The sequence below is a fragment of the Nannobrachium achirus genome (assembly GCF_963921795.1).
Source record: "Nannobrachium achirus genome assembly, chromosome: 9".
Lineage (NCBI taxonomy): Eukaryota > Metazoa > Chordata > Actinopteri > Myctophiformes > Myctophidae > Nannobrachium > Nannobrachium achirus.
This window is the reverse complement of record NC_137818.1, coordinates 11,407,552-11,427,679: the sequence shown is the minus strand read 5'-3', so window position 1 is coordinate 11,427,679 and position 20,128 is coordinate 11,407,552. Positions and strand designations below refer to the sequence as shown.

Sequence of the window (20,128 nt, the reverse complement as noted above, 5' to 3'; positions counted from 1 at the left end):
GGAATAGCTAATTTTATTATTGGGTGTGTCTGGACCTTTATTGTGCATATTTGCAAGATGGTGGATTCCCAAAATAGAGCTTTAACATAATTTCTACCATGATTGTTGACTGCTTTTGCAAATACAAGCAATATGAATCCATTTGCTAAGATTTATGGCACAGAAGGGACTATTCTTGAGTTTGCATGTTGTCAAAATGGCTGTAAACGAGATATTATATTTCCTGTCCGATTCTACTGTATGTAGTTGTAGCAATGACTTCAGATAAAATCAGAGACCAAAACAATGTATCTTAGAAATTATTTTTTTATTAAAAATAAATAAAAAAAAGAGAGAGATTATCTCAATGAAATGAATGCAACTGCCTTTTTGGGTCTTTCACACATAGACATGCACATGCTTTCCAACAACTTCAGCTTCAGGGAAATTATAATGAACACATGATTAAAACAGGCTGCATTATAATGCAAATAATTGCTAGTCACTATCACTGTCATGTGTACCTATCCTGCTGCATCTTGTCTCCAGTCCTTGGCAACGACACCCCAAGTAGCATGCAATTCCCTTCTTCGCACATGAACAGTTTTTCTGGCAGCCTTTGATACAGCTACATGATATTGCCTTGTCCATTGATATAGGCCAGGCTGGCTCTGTAGATGGACAGGGGACTGCCTTCCCATGGCGGCAGCATGATATAGGCATCTATATCATGCTGCCACCCACCTCCTAGACCTTCCAGAGCTGTGGGTGAGAACAGAGCAGGATGCATATCCATCACATGGTCTCAGCCCTTGGACTCGCACAGTGTCGTACCCTGCCCTTTATTCACAGCCTGAGTGGCAGAGATACCACCAGCTATCCCTTTTTCACTGGAAAGAAGGCATGGTTCAAGACCAGCATGGGTCTAGATCTCCCTGCACTTAAGGAGTTTGGTGAAAATTCCTCTTATTCCCTCTCAGAGGATGTCAAGAATCAGGCTAGAGACCTCACAATAGCTGTATATGCATCAAAAGCTGACCATTCGGAGGACTTTGACCTGGCAAAGCTGAGAGTGTACAAGTTCCTAAATAACCGATCAACCCTGTTGAAGCTGCTGCCACCTACAGAAAATGCCTTTGGCCTGCACCTGAAAAGAGCTGCTCTTGCAGCCATAATAGATAAAACTGCACACATCGCGAAGCCAGACATCCCTTGCTTCACTGAATATGGATGGTCTCTCAGTGATGGGAAGGCAGTCCCCTGTACATCTACAGAGCCAGCCTGGCCTATATCAATGGACAAGGCAATATCATGTAGCTGTATCAAAGGCTGCCAGAAAAACTGTTCATGTGCCATCCATCCATCCATCCATCTTCAACCGCTTATCCTGAATCGGGTCGCGGGGGTAACAGTTCCAACTGAGACTTCCAGATTTCCTTATCCTGTGCAACTTCCTCCACTCCCTCTGGGAGTATACCGAGGCGTTCCCAGGCCAGTCTGGAGATATAATCCTTCCATCTGGTCTTAGGTCTGCCACGGGGTCTCCTCCCAGTGGGACGTGCATCGAGGACCTTCCTAGGAAGGCGCTCGGGGGGCATCCGTACTAGATGCCCGAACCACCTAAGCTGACTCCTTTCCAAGTGAAGGAGCAGCGGTTCTACTCCAAGTCTCTCTCGGGTGATTGAACTTCATGTGCGAAGAAGGGAATTGCATGCTACTTGGGGTGTCGTTGCCAAGGACTGGAGACAAGATGCAGCAGGATAGGTACACATGACAGTGATAGTGACTAGCAATTATTTGCATTATAATGCTGCCTGTTTTAATCATGTGTTCATTATAATTTCCCTGAAGCTGAAGTTGTTGGAAAGCATGTGCATGTCTATGTGTGAAAGACCCAAAAAGGCAGTTGCATTCATTTCATTGAATAATATTCTCTCTCTGTTTTAAAAAATTCTAAGATACATTGTTTTGGTCTCTGATTTTATCTGAAGTCATTGCTACAACTACATACAGTAGAATCGGACAGGAAATAAAATATCTTGTTTACAGCCATTTTGACAACATGCAAACTCAAGAATAATACAGGTATAAGTCCCTTCTGTGCCATAAATCTTAGCAAATGGATTCATATTGCTTGTATTTGCAAAAGCAGTCAACAATCATAATAATAATAATAATAACTTGAATTATTTTAATAACTTGAATAATTATTACCTTATTGAATTATTTTGGGAGTCCACCATCTTGCAAATATGCACAATAAAGGTCCAGACACACCCAATAATAAAATTAGCTATTCCATTGAGTCTCCCATGGTCAGACACCATGAAATAGACACCAAGTTTGCGTTTCTAGCTCATCTGGTTCAGAAGTTAGAGGCAAAACCTATTTTCTGGGTCCTTACATTATGGCGGCCATATTGTGGTGGCCATATTGGATTTCATGGAAACTTGCAATACAAAAAATGTTCATATGTATACCATTGATCAACCTGTGAAGTTTCGTGGAAATATCCTCAGTTTAACATTTTGCCCTATTCACCCCCCATTAAAACTAATAGGGGCTAATATTGAGGCGGCCATATTGGACTTTGTTGTACAAATTGACCGGGTTGTCCATATAGGTTGTGATCCTACTGGGTCATAGATAATATTTCTGGTGGACAACTTTTTATGTCGGGGCAAATGCAGCACACCTTCCTTTGCCCCCTGGGTAGATATAATTTTATGGTAGAAAAGGACCTTTTGACCGAAAACGGCGGTTTCGGTCATAGTATGGACAGGCCTTTACTGTTGATTAAAGAAAGATTTATACCGTCTTAATCAAAATGTAACATAATACCAGATGTGACACAGACTGGACATGTGGACATAATCGTCTCGTCTCCTTAACTATGTCTACAACTTCACATAAAGGAGGGGAATCTATTGAAATAATGTTGATGTTGTGTTTCTGATCATGCATTCTCACTGTGACACACACACACACACACACACACACACACACACACACACACACACACACAGACAGACAGACAGACAGACAGACAGACGCACAAGCACACTCATATGACTGATTTATTTGAATTATATTCTCAGATTGTAATCTTAAACATGCAATGAGGATATTGTTCTCTTCATTAATCAATAGGCTATAGTCTGACAGCTGCGTGGTCTTTCTGTGTGAAACACTGTCAGTTTTGAGGGCACTAATAGCAAGTTAATGCACCATTATGTCCAAGAGTGGCAAATATCAACATTATTCATCTGCGGAGACATTATAGCAATGTGTTCATTATGGCAGTGTTTCTCAACCGCTGTGCCTGGGGACCTTTGGTGGGCCCCTGAGAAGGGTCAAGTGTGCCCCTTGAGAATAAACTGCTTGAAAGCCAGTATTGTATTTACCATTTTAAAAATGATTTAAACTAGTGAAAACAGCCGATCTACAAGCACACAACGCCTCGCGGTGCAAGGCGTTGTGTGCTTGTAGATCTGCTGTTTTCACTACTTTTGTGTGACAGCCTTGTATGATGAAGCAGGGCTTTGCTTTGTGAAGAAACATACACATTTGAAACTTGGAGATACAAGGTTTCTTCCCGACAGTGACGACATTTACACCCCTGTATTATGTTGGTGTGCCCATGTATTCTTGGGACATGAAAAGTATGCCCATGCAGAAAAAAGGTTGAGAAACACTGCATTAAGGGCTGGTCCCAGCCGAGGTCAGCACTCAGCAGGGTTCCATATCTGGGTCAAATGATTTATCTCAGTGATCAGCCCTTCTCTCTGGACAGTTAATAAATCAATATAGCTTTTTTGGATATTGAATATGGAATATCAGTTGTCCCCCAGGGCTCTATACAAGATAATATAAAAAAGATGCATGTTCATAATGACTGGCTATCCACAGGTTTTAGCAATGTATATATACTAATTATATAAATATTGCTCTTTAAATGTCAAATTTCAGAATGTTCAGATCAAGTATACTTTATTTTACCATGATTTCATTCAGCTCAGAAATAACCATTAACCATTGCAATGATATTGCATTTAGTTTGGCGGTTGGCTCTGGTGTGATATTACAGATTATTACCTGGTCGACCCACGAGACAGAACCCCCCCACCTATACACAGTACAATCCTCAATCAACCATTAACAAAATGTAACTACATCCATGATATACCCTTTTTTTCTGATTTGGAGCCAAAAAATTGGGGGTGCAGCAAACTTATAATTTAAATATCTCAGAAATTATACCAGTTTTTAGTCACGCCATGGAGACTTGAGTTGAATTACAATTTCTTGTATTTGTCACATACCTAAGACAAAAACATTGATTATAGTAAATGTACCCCAAATGCATTGGCCCTGAAATGGGGACCCAAATGCAAGGCACTGGGTGGGGAAACAATAGAGCGTCGCAGCGGAAGTGGATTCCTGGGGTCACTTAATATTCCCCATTCATTTTCGCCATAGACTTTTACAAAAATATTTATAACAATTATGTTAAGCCTCGAACCAAGCCATCCAGGATGGATGTGAATCATGATCATATAACCTTTGATCCTATGTGAAAACATATTTTAATATTACATTATTTGATATACTACATTTAATAACTACCCTTTGTTTAGCGATTTTCAAAATGTTCTTTTCATAGAAAAAAAGGTTATATGGTCATGATTCACCTCCATCCTGGATGGCTTGGTTCGAAATATTTTTGTAAAAGTCTATGGCGAAAATGAATGGGGAATATTAAGTGACCCCAGGAATCCACTTCCGCTGCGATAATCTATGGGGGTACATTTACTATAATCACATTTTTGTCTTGGGGGAATAGTTTTTGATAATCTTGGGGGTGAACTACTCCTTTAACATTGAAGGGCCCACTACTCTTCCAGTGACCGTGCTGCCACCTAGCGGCTCCTTGGGAGCACTGCAGCGGGAGCATCCAAAAAGCACCAATCAGATTCAGGGCGTCAGGAGGAGACGTGCAATCGTGCATCCTCCCCCTCTTCTCCCCCTCCCCCCTCTTCTCCCTCCTCCTCCGTACACAGTACACACACAAGACAAGACACAACACAAGGACAGGAGAGACGAGGGAGACGTCGTGTGTTTTCCTTCTAAAATTCATCCTGTCAGTCTGCCCCAGTCCAGTCCGACCGCAATGGAAGCAGTGTAATCACGGCGTTCATCTCAGTGTGACATCTTTCCATTCAGTGTGTTCTGAAGCATCAGTGGACCAGAGAAGAGGAACACACAGAACAACAAGACAGGAGCAGAGCAGACAGACTGACCCAGCTATAGAAGATGGGTTGCTGTACGGGGCGATGCACGCTCATCTTCCTCTGTACCCTGCAGTTGGTGAGATATGCGTTTTATTTATCTGGACATCTCTCTCATCTTTATTGCAGCCTGCAAACACAACAGCTTAAAGCACAGATCAGCGAATGGCCAAGAAAATTAAAGAACTTGAGGCAATTAATTAACCGCATGCACGCACTAGTTTTTTTTCCTTTTCTTCTGAAGCTAAAGAAAGGGTAAACATATCATTATTAATATTAGGGATAGAGCCCCAAATGTCTTCAAATGAAATTGTCCTGAAACTCAATCAGTGCATTCATGCTTCCTGGTGGATTGACCCTAACCAAGTGTTCAATTGATTGAGCTTGATCTTTTAGCGCCACCATCAGGTCAGAAATAATGAAGGGCTGCTTGATTATGGCAAAAAATGAACATAATATTTTTTATATTTGCATATTCTTGAACCCACTTGGTGTGAAGTTATTAAAGTCCTTGTTGGATTGCTTCATTCCAGACCAGTGTGTGGAGTCCAGACTGCAGGTGAAGATGAACTCTCCAGACTCAGCCAGGGCCATTTCTATTAAACAGGAGGAACCTGAAGATCAGCCACACTTCAGTAAGTTTAACCACTTGAACCCTAGCATCGCTATGCAGGGGGGACATGTGCTGAAAATAGTAATACTTGTCGAGTATTATGTTTTAATATTGTTTCATAATTTCACAATTGAAATGAACCCATTTAGACCTGAAAACGACTTCTAAAATCTAACCAAAGGTTTCTGATAAGCTTCAAATTCGTATTATTTTCTTTTGGAGCTGTGTGGAGCTCCCTATACGTGGCCGTGTGTGTGGGTATGTCTGCGTGTCTGTCTGTCTGTAGCCTACAGGACCTTTTGTGACCACACGAGGGCGCTGTTGTTCAGGCCAGGCCAGACACCCACACACACACACACACACACACACACACACACACACACACACACACAGCTCCACTTCGAACAGAGGTTCGATTTTTTAAATGAACTATGTTGCTATATATGTAGCAAATACTAATGAGACACCAAAGTGGCACCCGGTTTGAAAGGTACAGCAACATACAGTATAGGTGGCACCAATCTAAATCAAGGGTCTTCAGCAGTGGTTTCGGGACCCCTAGGGGGTCCTCCAAATCTTTCTGTGACTTTTTTTTCCTCCTGTTTTATATTAACCACTTGAACCCTAGAGTCCATATTCTGAGAACTTTAGCCAAAAATAGCATATCTACAAGCTCACAACGCCTCGCTCTGCGAGGCGTTGTGAGCTTTATTTTCGGCAAAGATGTTTGGTGTAGAGGGGAAAAGGAGCAGACTAAGTACAGACTGAAAGGTCAAGTTTATTAAGTATTGACGGTTCAAGTGGTTAAATATCAGAAAACACAAATTTACATGAATCCAAAATGCACTGATGTTTCTGCTGTCAAACGATGAAACTATGGAATTCATGAACAGGTTGTGGGGGGTCCCTGCTTCATCTCTCTCTCGACTAATGGGTCCTTGGGCTGAAAACATTGAAGACCCTTGAGCTAAATGGGTTGCTGTAACATATATATTTACTGTAGTTAATTGAAATTGGAATCACAGGAATACATGAAATGACATAATTGAAAAATGAGATCAGGATCCGTTCACTGACGATTTTCTTTCGCGGAAACGCCTTTATCTCCGCTCACATATTTGCGGTGCACGTGAGATCAAAACACGCCGTTTCAAGTCGAGATAATTCGAGAAATTATTAGCTTTCTTTTTTTTTGCGGAAGCACAGAAATAACCTCTGTCGTTACTGTCATTCGGGGGAATCGATCGTGCAGGAGATAAATATTCTGTGACTAAAGAAACATTTTAAATAGCTGGCAGTGGTTTGTGGTGTGGTTAAATATTCTCTGCAGTGAATGAGTTAATGTTGTCCCGTAGGAAATGTTTGATTTGTCCATTTGACACTAGAAGATTGTAAATAATCAATATATACTTTTTTTTTTTATATCATGAAATAGAAGTTTAGTATTTGCTTAATCATTCTTATTTTGACACATACAACTGCTAGATTAAGACTAGATGAATTAGAATTCTGTACTCTTTTCATACATAGTATGTATAGTGATTGACCGATTTAAAGGGACTACACCATGAATTTCAAATATTTCATTTTTTTCTTGTTTTTTGGTCTTCCCAGTTTCTCTTCCAGCCCGAAAAAAACCCCCAATTCATTAACTCTAAGCCTTGCCTTTCATTTCAGCGATTTTCTGAATGGCCGTGACTGAGCGGTACTCTTTTGAAATCGGGCCCCATTCTATGTCACTGGGGGCTCATTTCCTATTGGGCCACATCGAGAAGGGGGCGGTACTTTTTGGGAGGCTATATTCTATTGAGACTATATATATGAGGTGGAACCATGAGATAAACCCTAACCCTGTATAAAACCGTATTATGGACCAATATTTAATATAAAATATATATTTTGAAAAGCATGGTGTGGCCCCTTTAAGCCAAACCCGAGGAACCCGAGAATTTCCCGATGTACGGCCCTGCCATGCCCGAGGAACCCGAGAATTTTGAGAAAAAAAAAAAAAAAAAAAAAAAATTTGACCCCAAAAACTATAGTAGGCATGATAGCGATCGCGAAATCGCATGTTTAACCCCCATAGCAACCCCATCTTTCAAGCATGGCAGCCATTTTTGTTTACATTTTAGGAAAACATAGTGGCTGTTAACTCATGAATGCCTGAACGGATTTCCATTCGTTTTTTTTTGTTTGAAAGCTGTGAGCAATGTGGACACACGTGGTGCATGATCTAGGCATGGGTGTGCATTATCCGTGCACTATGAATTACATGGAAGTCTATGGAGACTCATGGCAGGATTGGAGTACGAAGGTATTGTTAAATGGCAGCAAATGAGTTAAGAAGTGACCAACAACACACAGCGACAAGAAGGGCACGATTCAAGCACTAGGTGGGAATGCACCTTATGAAGATGATACCTCATTTTGTACATAGAGAATGGAAATGTGTATTTACACTCATGGAATCTAGTGTTCGTTATTGTGTTCTTTTTCTGCTCCTAGACATCCTGCACATGGCTGTGTGTAAAGAGGAGGATTCTATTAAACAGGAGAGGAGCCCCAGTCTGCACCAGGAGGAACCAGATTCTCCACACATTAAAGAAGAACAGGAGGAACCAGAGCCTCCACACATTAAAGAAGAACAGGAGGAACCAGAGCCTCCACACATTAAAGAGGCACAGGAGGAACCAGAGCCTCCACACATTAAAGAAGAACAGGAGGAACCAGAGCCTCCACACATTAAAGAGGAACAGGAGGAACCAGAGCCTCCACACATTAAAGAGGAACAGGAGGAACCAGAGCCTCCACACATTAAAGAGGAACAGGAGGAACCAGAGCCTCCACACATTAAAGAAGAAGAGGAGGAGCTACTTAAAAGACCAGAGGAGCCTGATGGGTCAACGTCGACATTACCAGCAGTGAAAATAGAAGACGATGACGAAGAAGTTGAAGTCAAGCTTGAATCTGACTCTGAAGTCACGGAAGACAGTGATGATTGGGAGGAGACCAGTGGAGGTCAGTCACTGAAATAAAAGAGGTTGATGAAAAATGTAAATCAGAAGTAGTACTTGTATGCTCTGCTGGTGCAAGGGAATTGCTCCTCATTTTATACTTCTCCCCTTCTCACACACACTCTCTCTCTCTCTCTCTCTCTCTCTCTCTCTCTCTCTCTTTCTCTCTCAGGAGACACTAGAGAAAAACGTTGTGACAAGAGGTTCAGTAAGTCATCTACCCTGAGGAACCACCAGCGTATCCACACAGGAGAAAAAGCTGTTCACTGTAAACATTGTGACAAGAGTTTCAGAGACTCATATACCCTGAAGATACACGAGCGTGTTCACACAGGCGAAAAACCTTTTCACTGTAAACATTGTGACAAGAGTTTCAGAGACTCATATACCCTGAAGAGACACCAGCGTATCCACACAGGAGAAAAAGCTCTTCTCTGTAAACAGTGTGACAAGAGTTTCAGAGACGCATCTCACTTGATGAGACACCAGCTTGTTCACACTGGCCAAAAACCTTTTCACTGCAAACATTGTGACAAGAGTTTCACTCAGTTAACTCACCTGCAGAACCACCAGCGTGTTCACACGGGAGAAAAAGCTATTCACTGTAAAGAATGTGACAAGAGTTTCAGACACTCATCTGGCCTGTGGAAACACCAGCGTGTCCACACTGGACAAAAACCCTTTCACTGCAAACATTGTGACAAGAGTTTCACTCAGTCAACTCACCTGCAGACCCACCAGCGTGTTCACACGGGAGAAAAAGCTATTCACTGTAAAGAATGTGACAAGAGTTTCAGAGACTCATCTGGCCTGAAGAAACACCTGCATATCCACACTGGTGAAAAACCTTTTCACTGTAAACATTGTGACAAGAGTTTCAGCCAGTCAGCTCACCTGCAGAGCCACCAGCGTGTTCACACTGGAGAAAGATCTTTCCACTGTAAACATTGTGACAAGAGTTTCTTTGAGTCATCTAAACTGAAGAGACACCAGCGTATCCACACTGGAGAAAAACCTTTTCACTGTAAACATTGTGACAAGAGTTTCAGAGACTCATCTGGCCTGAAGAGCCACCAGCGTGTTCACACTGGAGAAAACCCTTATTGATGTCACCAGTGTAACAAGTGTTTCAGTGTGTCAGGTAGTCTGAAGGCATACCACATTCCACACTGGAGAAGTAAAAAACAACTTTCCAGTGTACAGTACACATTGTGACAAGGGTTTCAGTAAGGAAAACAAATGTTCTACTATAAAATAGCTCACTGGAAGGATTACATTAAACACTTGTATGTTGATAAGGAGGTGGATAGATAGTTTCTTACGCTAGGCCTACTCTACGCTGTGGGCACCATTGAGGTGCCCTCGCCTGTATGTATTGCCCTGAGTCGCTACCGGTCTAGCCTGCCACCCATCATCGCTGCTACAATCCTGCTAAATATTACCTATAGGTTGCTGCCTTCAGGAAGGAGATACGGTGTTCCAGCATACAATAAGGTCAGACTGATGCTGACGTTAAGCAGCCAACGGTATGGCTCCTCCATACCTCCAAAACCTGATCAACCCCTACACCCCTACCCATTCAGTTAGATCAGCCAACACAGGGATGCTGACAGAACCCTCGCTAAAACCCCCAGGACAAAAATCCACTCATCCTAGACAGTTTGCCCTCCTGGCCCCCAAACTGTGGAATAAACTCCCTGTCGCACTTACAACTACAGACTCACTCCCTAGCTTCCGCCGTGGACTGAAGACTCACCTCTTCAAACTCCACCTAAACCCATGGCACTACTGTAACACTCCCCCTTCCCTCAATGACCATCAATGACCATACATGAAGCTAGATAGCATTTATTTTAGGTTTTAGAAGTTTTTACTAATTAGGTGTGTGGTCTAGCTATGTTATTGTTTTTCTAGATTGATATTCCTATGCATTTGTTCTATTGTTATATTGTTGTTAATGTACTGACATATTATCTTGTGCTTATTATAGTGATGTGTATTACCTGCTTATTGTAAATCGCTTTGGATTAAAAGCGTCTGCTAAATGCCTAAACTGTAGACTAAAAAGGTCCTTTGTCCATCAGTCGACTTTAAGGCTTAATCAGGAGTTTGGCCAGAGGAGGGCTAGGCGGTAGATATTGCTCTGTCTGTATTATTATCCTTATGTATGTAATCTTTTTTTTTTTTTTTTTGTCAAATGTTTGTATAAATGTTTCGCTTACATGGCTACTGTGTCGCAAGACAAAATTGTGAAAAACTTTCAGTGTGAAAAAAAGAAAAGAAAATAGCAGACCTCCTGTGAGCTTGGAGGTCGGCTTTCTATTTTCGGAGCTTGATACCACACACCGAAGCATAAGTCAATACTGGAGATGTGGTGTAACGGCATGGATTTCTACACAGAGAGAGAGGGCAATACTTTCAACATGCTGCATTCAAAATCCGGAGAGTTTTACTTTGGACAAGGCAATTATCTTGAATGCTGCCTTCAGGTATGGCATGGAAAGAGGGCATTTGCATTTCTTTCAGCATAGTAAAAACTGCATTCATGGTCTGGAGAGGGCACTTTTTACAGACGGGTAAAAGGGACCTGGAACCTGAAGATGAGCATAAATAACAGATCAATGTTGGATCATTGCAACTGTCAGGTCGCAGTTATATCAAAACGTCTGTCCGTCACACGTCACACTTTTCACCTACGCCACCACCATTTACCCGATCCATGCCAGCCTTTGCTCACACACTCCTTTGCTGCCAAACCACAACCTCCACCCCTCATTTCTCACATTCTCAGATTCTCGCAAAACACATTTTTGGACACTAAACTCACGTAAAGCGGTAGGCTACACACCATCTCTAAAGTCATGTCATCAACATGGATCTGTCCCATTTCCCATATTCCCTCCTGATTGGCTACCATTGCCTTCTAAAGTTTGTGTATGCTACCTGACGGTCGCTTATCTCCCAATTTAGGGAGTCTTACTGTTGATTAAAGAAGGATTTATACCGTCTTAATCAAAATGTCACATAAAGGAGGGGAATCTGTTGAAATAATGTTGATGTTGTGTTTCTGATACTGTATGCATTCTCACTGTGCCACACACACACAGATGATTTTTTTTTTTTTTTTAAAGATTAGTTTTTGGGCTTTTTACGCCTTTATTTGATAGGATAGTAGACTGATAGGAAATGGGGAGAGAGATGGGGAATGACATGTGGCAAAGGTCATCCGGATCAGGAATCGAACCGGCGATGCCAGCAGGCATCATAGCCTAGTATGTGGTATGCGCCTTGATCACTAGGCCAGCGGGCACCCCATGAATGATTTATTTTAATTATATTCTCAGATTGTAATCTTAAGCACATCTGTCTGAAGATGCAATAAGGATATTGTTCTCTTCATTAATCAATAGGCTATAGTCTGACAGCTGCATGGTCTTTCTGTGTGAAACACCGGCGGTTTTGAGGGCACTGATAGCAAGTTAATGGACCATTATGTCCAAGAGTGGCAAATATCAACATTATTCATCTGCGTAGACATAGCAATGTGTTGATTAAAGGGATATTCCACTTTCAAAAAAACTCTGCCTTGCATGGGTCTGCCTGCCCAGGCTCAGGGCCCCTCCAAATACACACCCACTGTAACTTCAAACTCCATTTTAACCATGATAGATTCATTAAAAACACCCATTATTTTTTCTGCTGACTCATACTACCCTCCTAATACGTGAGCAGGCCGTGTTTTTTCGATAACATTTTTCATTAATTTTTAATAATTTTGATTTGTATTTAATTTTTCTCATTTTCCCAAAGAATTATTAAAAATAAATGAAAAAGGTTATTGAGAAAACACAAGCCTGCTCACCTATTAGGAGGGTAGTATGAGTCACCAGAAATAATAATAATGGGTGTTTTTAATGAATCTGTCATGGTTAAAATTAAGTTTAAAGTTACAATGGGTGTGTATGTGGAGAGGCCCTGAGCCTGGGGGGCAGATAACATTTACATCAAATATCTAAATATTGAATGAAGTAAATTAAAAACTGTTCAGGGCATAAAAGCCTGATTAGACGATAAAGTGACCAAAGGTTTTAAGGGCTGGTCCCAGGTCAGCAGGGTTCCATATCTGGGTCAAACGATCAATTTCACTATCTGATCAGCCCTTCTCTCTGGGCAGTTAATAAATCAATATCGGAGCTTTTTTGGATATTGAATATGGAATATGAGTTGTCCCCCAGGGCTCTATACAAGTAGATACAAGTATATAAGATGCATGTTCATAATGACTGGCTATCCACAGGTTTTAGCAATGTGTAGTAATATACTGTACTAATTATAGAAATATTACTCTTTAAATGTCAAATTTCAGAATGTTCAGATCAAGTATAATTTATTTTAACATGATTTCATTCAGCTCAGAAATAACCATTAAAGGGATATTCCACTTTCAACAGGGAAACAGCTTATGGGCCTCTCTCCACATACACACCCATTGTAACTTCAAACTCCATTTTAACCATGATAAATTCATTAAAAACACCCATTATTTTTTTCTGGTGACTCATATACTACCCTCCTAATATGTGAGCAGGCCGTGTTTTTTCAATAACTTTTTTCATTTATTTTTAATAATTCTTTGGGGAAAATGGAAAAAATTAAATACAAAAAATGATTATTAAAGATAGATGAAAAAAGTTATCGAAAAAACTCACATTGATTATAGTAAATTTACCCCCATTGATTCTGGATGGGGACCCAAATGCATGGCCCTGAATGGGGACCTAAATGCAAGGCACTGGGTGGGGAAACAATGGGGGTACATTTACTATAATCACATTTTTGTCTTGGGGGAATAGTTTTTGATAATTTTGGGGGTGAACTACTCCTTTAACATTGAAGGGCCCACTACCACTCTTCTTCCAGTGACCGTGCTTCCACCTAGCGGCGTCTTGGGAGCACTGCAGCGGGAGCACCCAAAAAGCACCTATCAGATTCAGGGCGTCGGAGACGTGTAATCGTGCATCCTCCCCCTCCTCCCCCTCTTCTCCCCCTCCTCCCCCTCTTCTCCCCCTCCTCCCCTCTCCTCCTCTGTACACAGACTACACACACAAGACACAACACAAGGACAGGAGAGACTAGGGAGGGAGACGTCGTGTGTTTTCCTTCTAAATTTATCCAGCAAAGTGCGTCTTGCACCACCACCAGTCTTCCCCAGTCCAGTCCGACTGCAATGGAAGCAGTGTTCATCACGGCGTTCATCTCAGTGTGACATCTTTCCATTCAGTGTGTGTTGTGTTTGAAGCATCAGTGGACCAGCCAGTGGACCAGAACACAGAACAACAAGACAGGAGCAGACAGACTGACCCAGCTATAGAAGATGGGTTGCTGTACGGGGCGATGCACGCTCATCTTCCTCTGTACCCTGCAGTTGGTGAGATATGCGTTTTATTTATCTGGACATCTCTCTCATCTTTATTGCAGCCTGCAAACACAACAGCTTAAAGCACAGTCAGATCAGCGAATGTCCAAGAAAATTAAAGAACTTGAGGCAATTAACCGCATAACGCAATAGTTTTTTTCCCTTTCTTCTGAAGCTAAAGAAAGGGTAAACATATCATTATTAGCCTATTAATTATGATTATTTATTTAAAACATAAAGCATGAATCAAATGATATTTGATAACAGTACTTGTAAAGAAATGAGGCTTGTTGGTTGTTTCATCTTTTCCATTCTGTAGCCAGCATGCAGCAGCATGTATGTTTATTTATTTATGCATTTATTGTAGGCCTATTTATTTATGAATTCACAACACATCATTCTTCTTTGAAACTGTAAAGGTTATATGATGAATGGCATGTAGCCTAGTCTTCCCCCAGCAGCGTCGAATGTAGGTTTTTTTCCTACAAAGTCAAAAGAGTCAGACTTTGTTTTCAAAGACGTTTGTAGTCAAAAGCTACTAGAACATGAAAGAGTCCCAGTCTCCAGACCCACTCCCACGCCCCCAGGGTAGAAGAATGGAGGGGGGGGGGGGGGGGGGCATCATCAGTTACTTTGTCCTCTGCCCCCACCACCCCTCACCCCTTGCCTTGACCCCCCTTTGTCCCCCATGACTGTGTTCCCATGACAACTCATAAATATGTGTTGCTCTGTTTTGGTCCTGTGACAAACCACATCTATTTGTTGATATTCAGTGTATAACGTGATATTCTTTGGTTGACCCCATTAAGACCAGAGGCCTGTTCTACAACTGCTGTCTAAATCAGTATAATAGTTCTCACATTTTTATGTTTAAAAAATAGCAGATATCTGCTATTGTTGAATAGCCAACTCTAAAATCTAAACTGAAGACGCTTTCACGTTTTTTGTGGGTTAAAAACGCCAAAAGAACTTAAAGACAAAAATAGACGATCTACAAGCTCACAACACCTCACACTGCGAGACGTTGTGACCTTGTAGACCGGCTATTTTCGGTAAAGAGGTTTGGTGTAGAGGGGAAAAAGCAGACCAAGTACAGAGTGAAAGGTTAAGTTTATTATTGACGGTTCAAGTGGTTAAATATCTGAAAACACAAATTGACATGAATCCAAATACACTGATGATTGTGCTGTCAAACAATGGAACTATGGAATCTCTAAAAAGGTTGTGGGGGTCCCTGCGTGCTTGGCCTGAAAACATTGAAGACCCCTGCAAGTATAGAGTGTTTGTTCAGTAACAGGAGTCTCCCATGTCTCTCCAGCTCTTTAATAAACAGACAATCTTTCCAGTTACTATTTTGTCTGCTCATCACTTCCAATTTCACTAGAGTATGAGTTCGCTCACCTGATTGGAGCCGAGCTGTTTCTGTTTACTAGAGCAGAGCTTGAGACCCCCTGTTAAGGCTCGTACAAAGTGGACAGAGATGGGGTTAAAGCTGACTTAAAGGGATATTTTACTTTAAAAAAGAACTTATGGTTATTTTATCGCCTAATCAGGCTTTTGGGAACACCCTGGACAGGAGTCCCTGGAAAAAAGGACGGGTGTTTTCATTGAAGTTACAATGGGTTTGTATAGGAAGGGGGCAAATGGATGCAAATGAATATCAAATATCTGAATACTGAATCAAGCAATTCAAAAACTCCTTGGTGTTCCCAAAAGCCTACTAGATGACAAAAGATTTTTTGAAAGTGAAATATCCCTTTAAAGGTCTTATGACAGCGACCTTAAACGCTAGCTATTTCACACTTATTTCCACAAAGAAATAACACTTACATTCTCGTTATGAACAAATAGGCCTTCAGCAACTGCTTAGAAAACACCTTCTAGGGCTGCTTAGATATTGTTACCACTTTTCCAACCTGGTGTCCCTAGTTTGTTGGCCATGAAACAAACTTCCAAAACGACCTTATATTTGGAAAATGGTTAGCATGGTGTCATTGATAGTAATGAGGTATTTATTCCATTTTATGTATTATATTTGATATGATCTGGTCAACTGTTTTCATTGACTGACTATATGGGTAAGTATTATTATTTTTTCTTTATGCCACGTTGTGTCAATTATCTAATGTAATCCTGGGCGCTACACTCCCTCTGCCAACCTGGGGAGAGCAACGGACTGACCTCATGCTTCCTTCTATGCATGAGGAGTACAAGCCATTTCTTTTCACCTGACAGGGGGGAGTTTCCCTGGCGGGACGGATCACGTGGAATGAACACATTATTCCAACTAGTCCCTTTCCCCTCCATCAGGTGCCCTGGCTGTCTAGGGGAGGCAGTATAGAGACCAGGATTACTGCATGTTTTTGTGAGGGTACCTACCCTATAAGAGACACGGGGATAACATGCAAACTCCACACAGACAAGCCCTTTTTGCCAACCCCACCTAGGTTGTGGGCACTGATAACACAGAGGAGAGAACATGCCCACAGCGTCCCCAGTGGGAAACGAACCCAGGACCTTCTGGCTGGGAGGTGACAGCGCTACCGACTGCGCCACCGTGCCCTCTCCAATAAGTATTATTATTAACTACCTTTTCTGTTGCCCTCTTCAGATCACGGCGGTGGAGAGGCAGGTGTTTGACTTCCTGGGATACCAGTGGGCTCCCATCATGGTCAACTTCTTCCAGATCGTCATGGTGATCCTGGGCCTGTTCGGTACCGTCCAGTACCGACCGCGCTACGTTGTACTGGTGAGTCCTCTGTTATGGTACGTTGTACTGGTGAGTCCTCCATTGTGGCAGTGGTTCTCAACCTTTTCAGCAGTAGGAGCGAGATCATTTAGCGACCTACAACCGGGTCGCGACGTGGTCGGTAGTTTTCAGCGACCGGGTCGCTAAATCGAGCGACCGGGTCGCTAAATCACCGACCGCGCCGCTAAATCGACCGACCCGGTCGCTAAATCTACCGACCTGCCTGCAGTTTTAGGTCGGTAGATTTAGCGACCCGGTCGGAAGATTTTGCGCCCCAGTCGGTCGATTTAGCGACCCGGTCGCTCGCTTTAGCGACGCGGTCGGTGATTTAGCGACGCGGTCGGTGATTTAGCGACCCGGTCGGGAGGTTGCGTGGCAGGTTAGCCTAACTGAGGTAACGGTCGGGAGGTTGCGTGGCAGGTTAGCCTAACTGAGGTAAGGTTACTGAGGTTAGGTTTAGGGTTAGGGTTAGGGTTAGGGTTAGTAGGTCGGTGGAAGCGACCACCGGTCGGTGGATTTACCTACCCGGTCGCTGGATTAGCGTCCCAGTCGGTGGAATTAGCGTCCCGGTCGATGGAATTAGCGTCCCAGTCGGTCGATTTAGCGACCCGGTCGCTCGCTTTAGTGCCGCGGTCGGTGATTTAGCGACCCGGTCGCTCCATTTAGCGACCCGGTCGCTCGCTTTAGTGCCGCGGTCGGTGATTTAGCGACCCGGTCGCTCCATTTAGCGACCCGGTCGCTCGATTTTGCGACCCGGTCGATGAAAACTACCGACCACGTTGCGACCCGGTTGTAGGTCGCTAAATGATCTCGCCCTCTCTCCTTTTCAGGCCGCCCCCAAAATAACCATATTTTAACTGGGGAACCCCCACCCTGACAAGCAATAAAGAGTTGAGGCATTACATTTTGTATAACACGGTTCTATTGTGATAATAGCCGATTTACGTGCTCACAACGCCTCGCGTTATGAGCATGTACAGTAGATCGGCTATTTTCACAATTTCTGCCTCTAATATTTGACAATTTGGCCAATGTTTAATTTGTCATTTTAGAGGTATTAAAAAGTCCTTAAACTGTCACTTTAGAAATGTGCATATACCCCCTATACACTTAAGCTTTATGTTGGTTTGTTTACTGTTGAGTGAGAAAACAATGTTGCACATTAAGACCTGAAAACATACCTAAAAATGTCTTCTAAATCCTAATGGTTTTCTGAAAAACTTTCTTTATCTGTGGTGGTCAGTTTTTAATGTCGAAAACCCCTAGAATTATATGTATTTGACCACGGACCACCATCTCAAAATATGTTGTTCCAGGGACCCCCTCAGAGGCAAAGATTTGAGTTAAAATCTATACTTTCAAATAATACTGTATATATTCAAAGATTTGCACAAATCTTCAGTTTTCCAAGAAATAGCAGATCTACAAGCTCCCCGCGTGGCACTCGGTGCTGCCTACAAAACAATAACAGATCACAACTTTGGTAAAAGTGTATATTTATTTGTCAACGATTACTACATTTTGTCTTTGTTTTTTCCCCCTCTGGCAGTACCTGGTGTGGACGTTATTGTGGGTTGGGTGGAATGTCTTTGTTAGCTGTCTCTACTTGGACCTGGGAGACCTTTCAAAGGTAGGACTAATGCTCACGGAGGGGCCTGATAATTAGAGAGAGAGAGACACACACACACACACACACACACACACACACACACACACACACACACACACACACACACACACACACACAGCTACAGTTACAGTTACTAAACTACTACCTTCGCATGATACCATGGTACAAACACCTCTATCTGCTCCGCCTTGTATCGCTGGAACACAACGCAATACATTCACGTTATGTTTCTGTTTGATGAATATCCTCACTTAGACATTTCAGAGTCATTTTGTGAAATCGGTCTACAGTAGTTTGCCTTTGTTATAAAGACTGCATTGTTGTGTTGAAGTGTATGTCATGTACCTCAATGAACATTTTCTTGTCAAAAAACCCAAAATAATATGCCTGTGGACCCCCATCTGAAAAGATTTTCTGCTAGGGAAAAGATGTTTAAACATATCATTGTGCAGCTTGATAGGCAATATTTTTATAAGATTGTGAGCTTGTAAGCAGGGCAGGAATTTCATGGAGGCCATGAAACCAATAGCATGACCTGAGGCCACAGTGGCCTTAATGCCCCAGATCACTATACCACTTTCTCTTCTGTCTCTTTCTTGTTAATATGTAGACAGTAGACACCAGTGTCTCTTACTTGTCAATATGTAGACAGTAGACACCAGTGTCTCTTTTTTGTCATGTAGACACCAGTGTCTTTTGTTGAGATTTTGAAATCTTAACTACCCCGAGTCCCCATCTTTAAACCGATTCCAGTAACTTTGAATGGTGCAGTTCTGAGCATGGATCAGATTGTAAATACAATCATTTATCTATTTCACTGCAGTTTCAACAAATTCTTTCAATGGACTAAAATCTTGTTTTATTTGATGGCCTTCCTGCCCTGGCGTTTGGCCTTTGTGCCCTCAAAAAATGGACAACACCAAAGGCAAAGTGGCCTTGCCCCTAAAATAGTGAAATTCCAGGCCTGCTTGTAAGGATTTTTTTATAACCCATTTGAATAGTCATTATACAGTACATTCTGTAAATTTTAAACTGTGCCTCATTTTACTGGAGACCCCCTAGGCACCCACCAAACTTATGCAAACTTCTAATAAAGTCTTCAATCAAAAGGACCCCTGGTCCTGAGGGTGTCCCGGACCCCACTTTGAGCACCACTGCTCTACCTCATCCATGTTTATTATCATGTTGCAGTGAGTGGACAGAAGTAGATTGTGAACATTAAAACTTTCAGTTACTATTTAATAAAGATACTGACACCAGTATCAGAAAAGCTGCCAATGTTGCTTACTACTACTACCTATCGGTATTGCTGAGTTATATGCCAGTCTATGCCATTCTGATACCAAGTAATTTATCACATGATGATTGTGTAATTTACAGTCATATTTTGAATACATCTTGGCACAAAGTACTCAAAGTTTGTTGTCCGGGCTCTGAAG

At 42.1% G+C, this 20,128-nt stretch overlaps 1 protein-coding gene across 1 annotated transcript in view; it reads left to right on the top strand.

The window, feature by feature from the left end:
- Positions 1–14,268: 14,268 nt before the first annotated feature.
- Positions 14,269–20,128, top strand: part of LOC308291847 (sodium/potassium-transporting ATPase subunit beta-1-interacting protein 3-like) — a gene marked incomplete at both ends in the record, with an annotated part of 14,697 nt that continues 8,837 nt past the window's right edge. The window contains 3 exons of the mRNA XM_080733976.1: positions 14,269–14,322; positions 16,922–17,059; positions 18,609–18,689. Of these exons, the coding sequence (XP_080590102.1) occupies positions 14,269–14,322; positions 16,922–17,059; positions 18,609–18,689 (273 nt within the window). The remainder of the gene's footprint in view (positions 14,323–16,921; positions 17,060–18,608; positions 18,690–20,128) is intronic.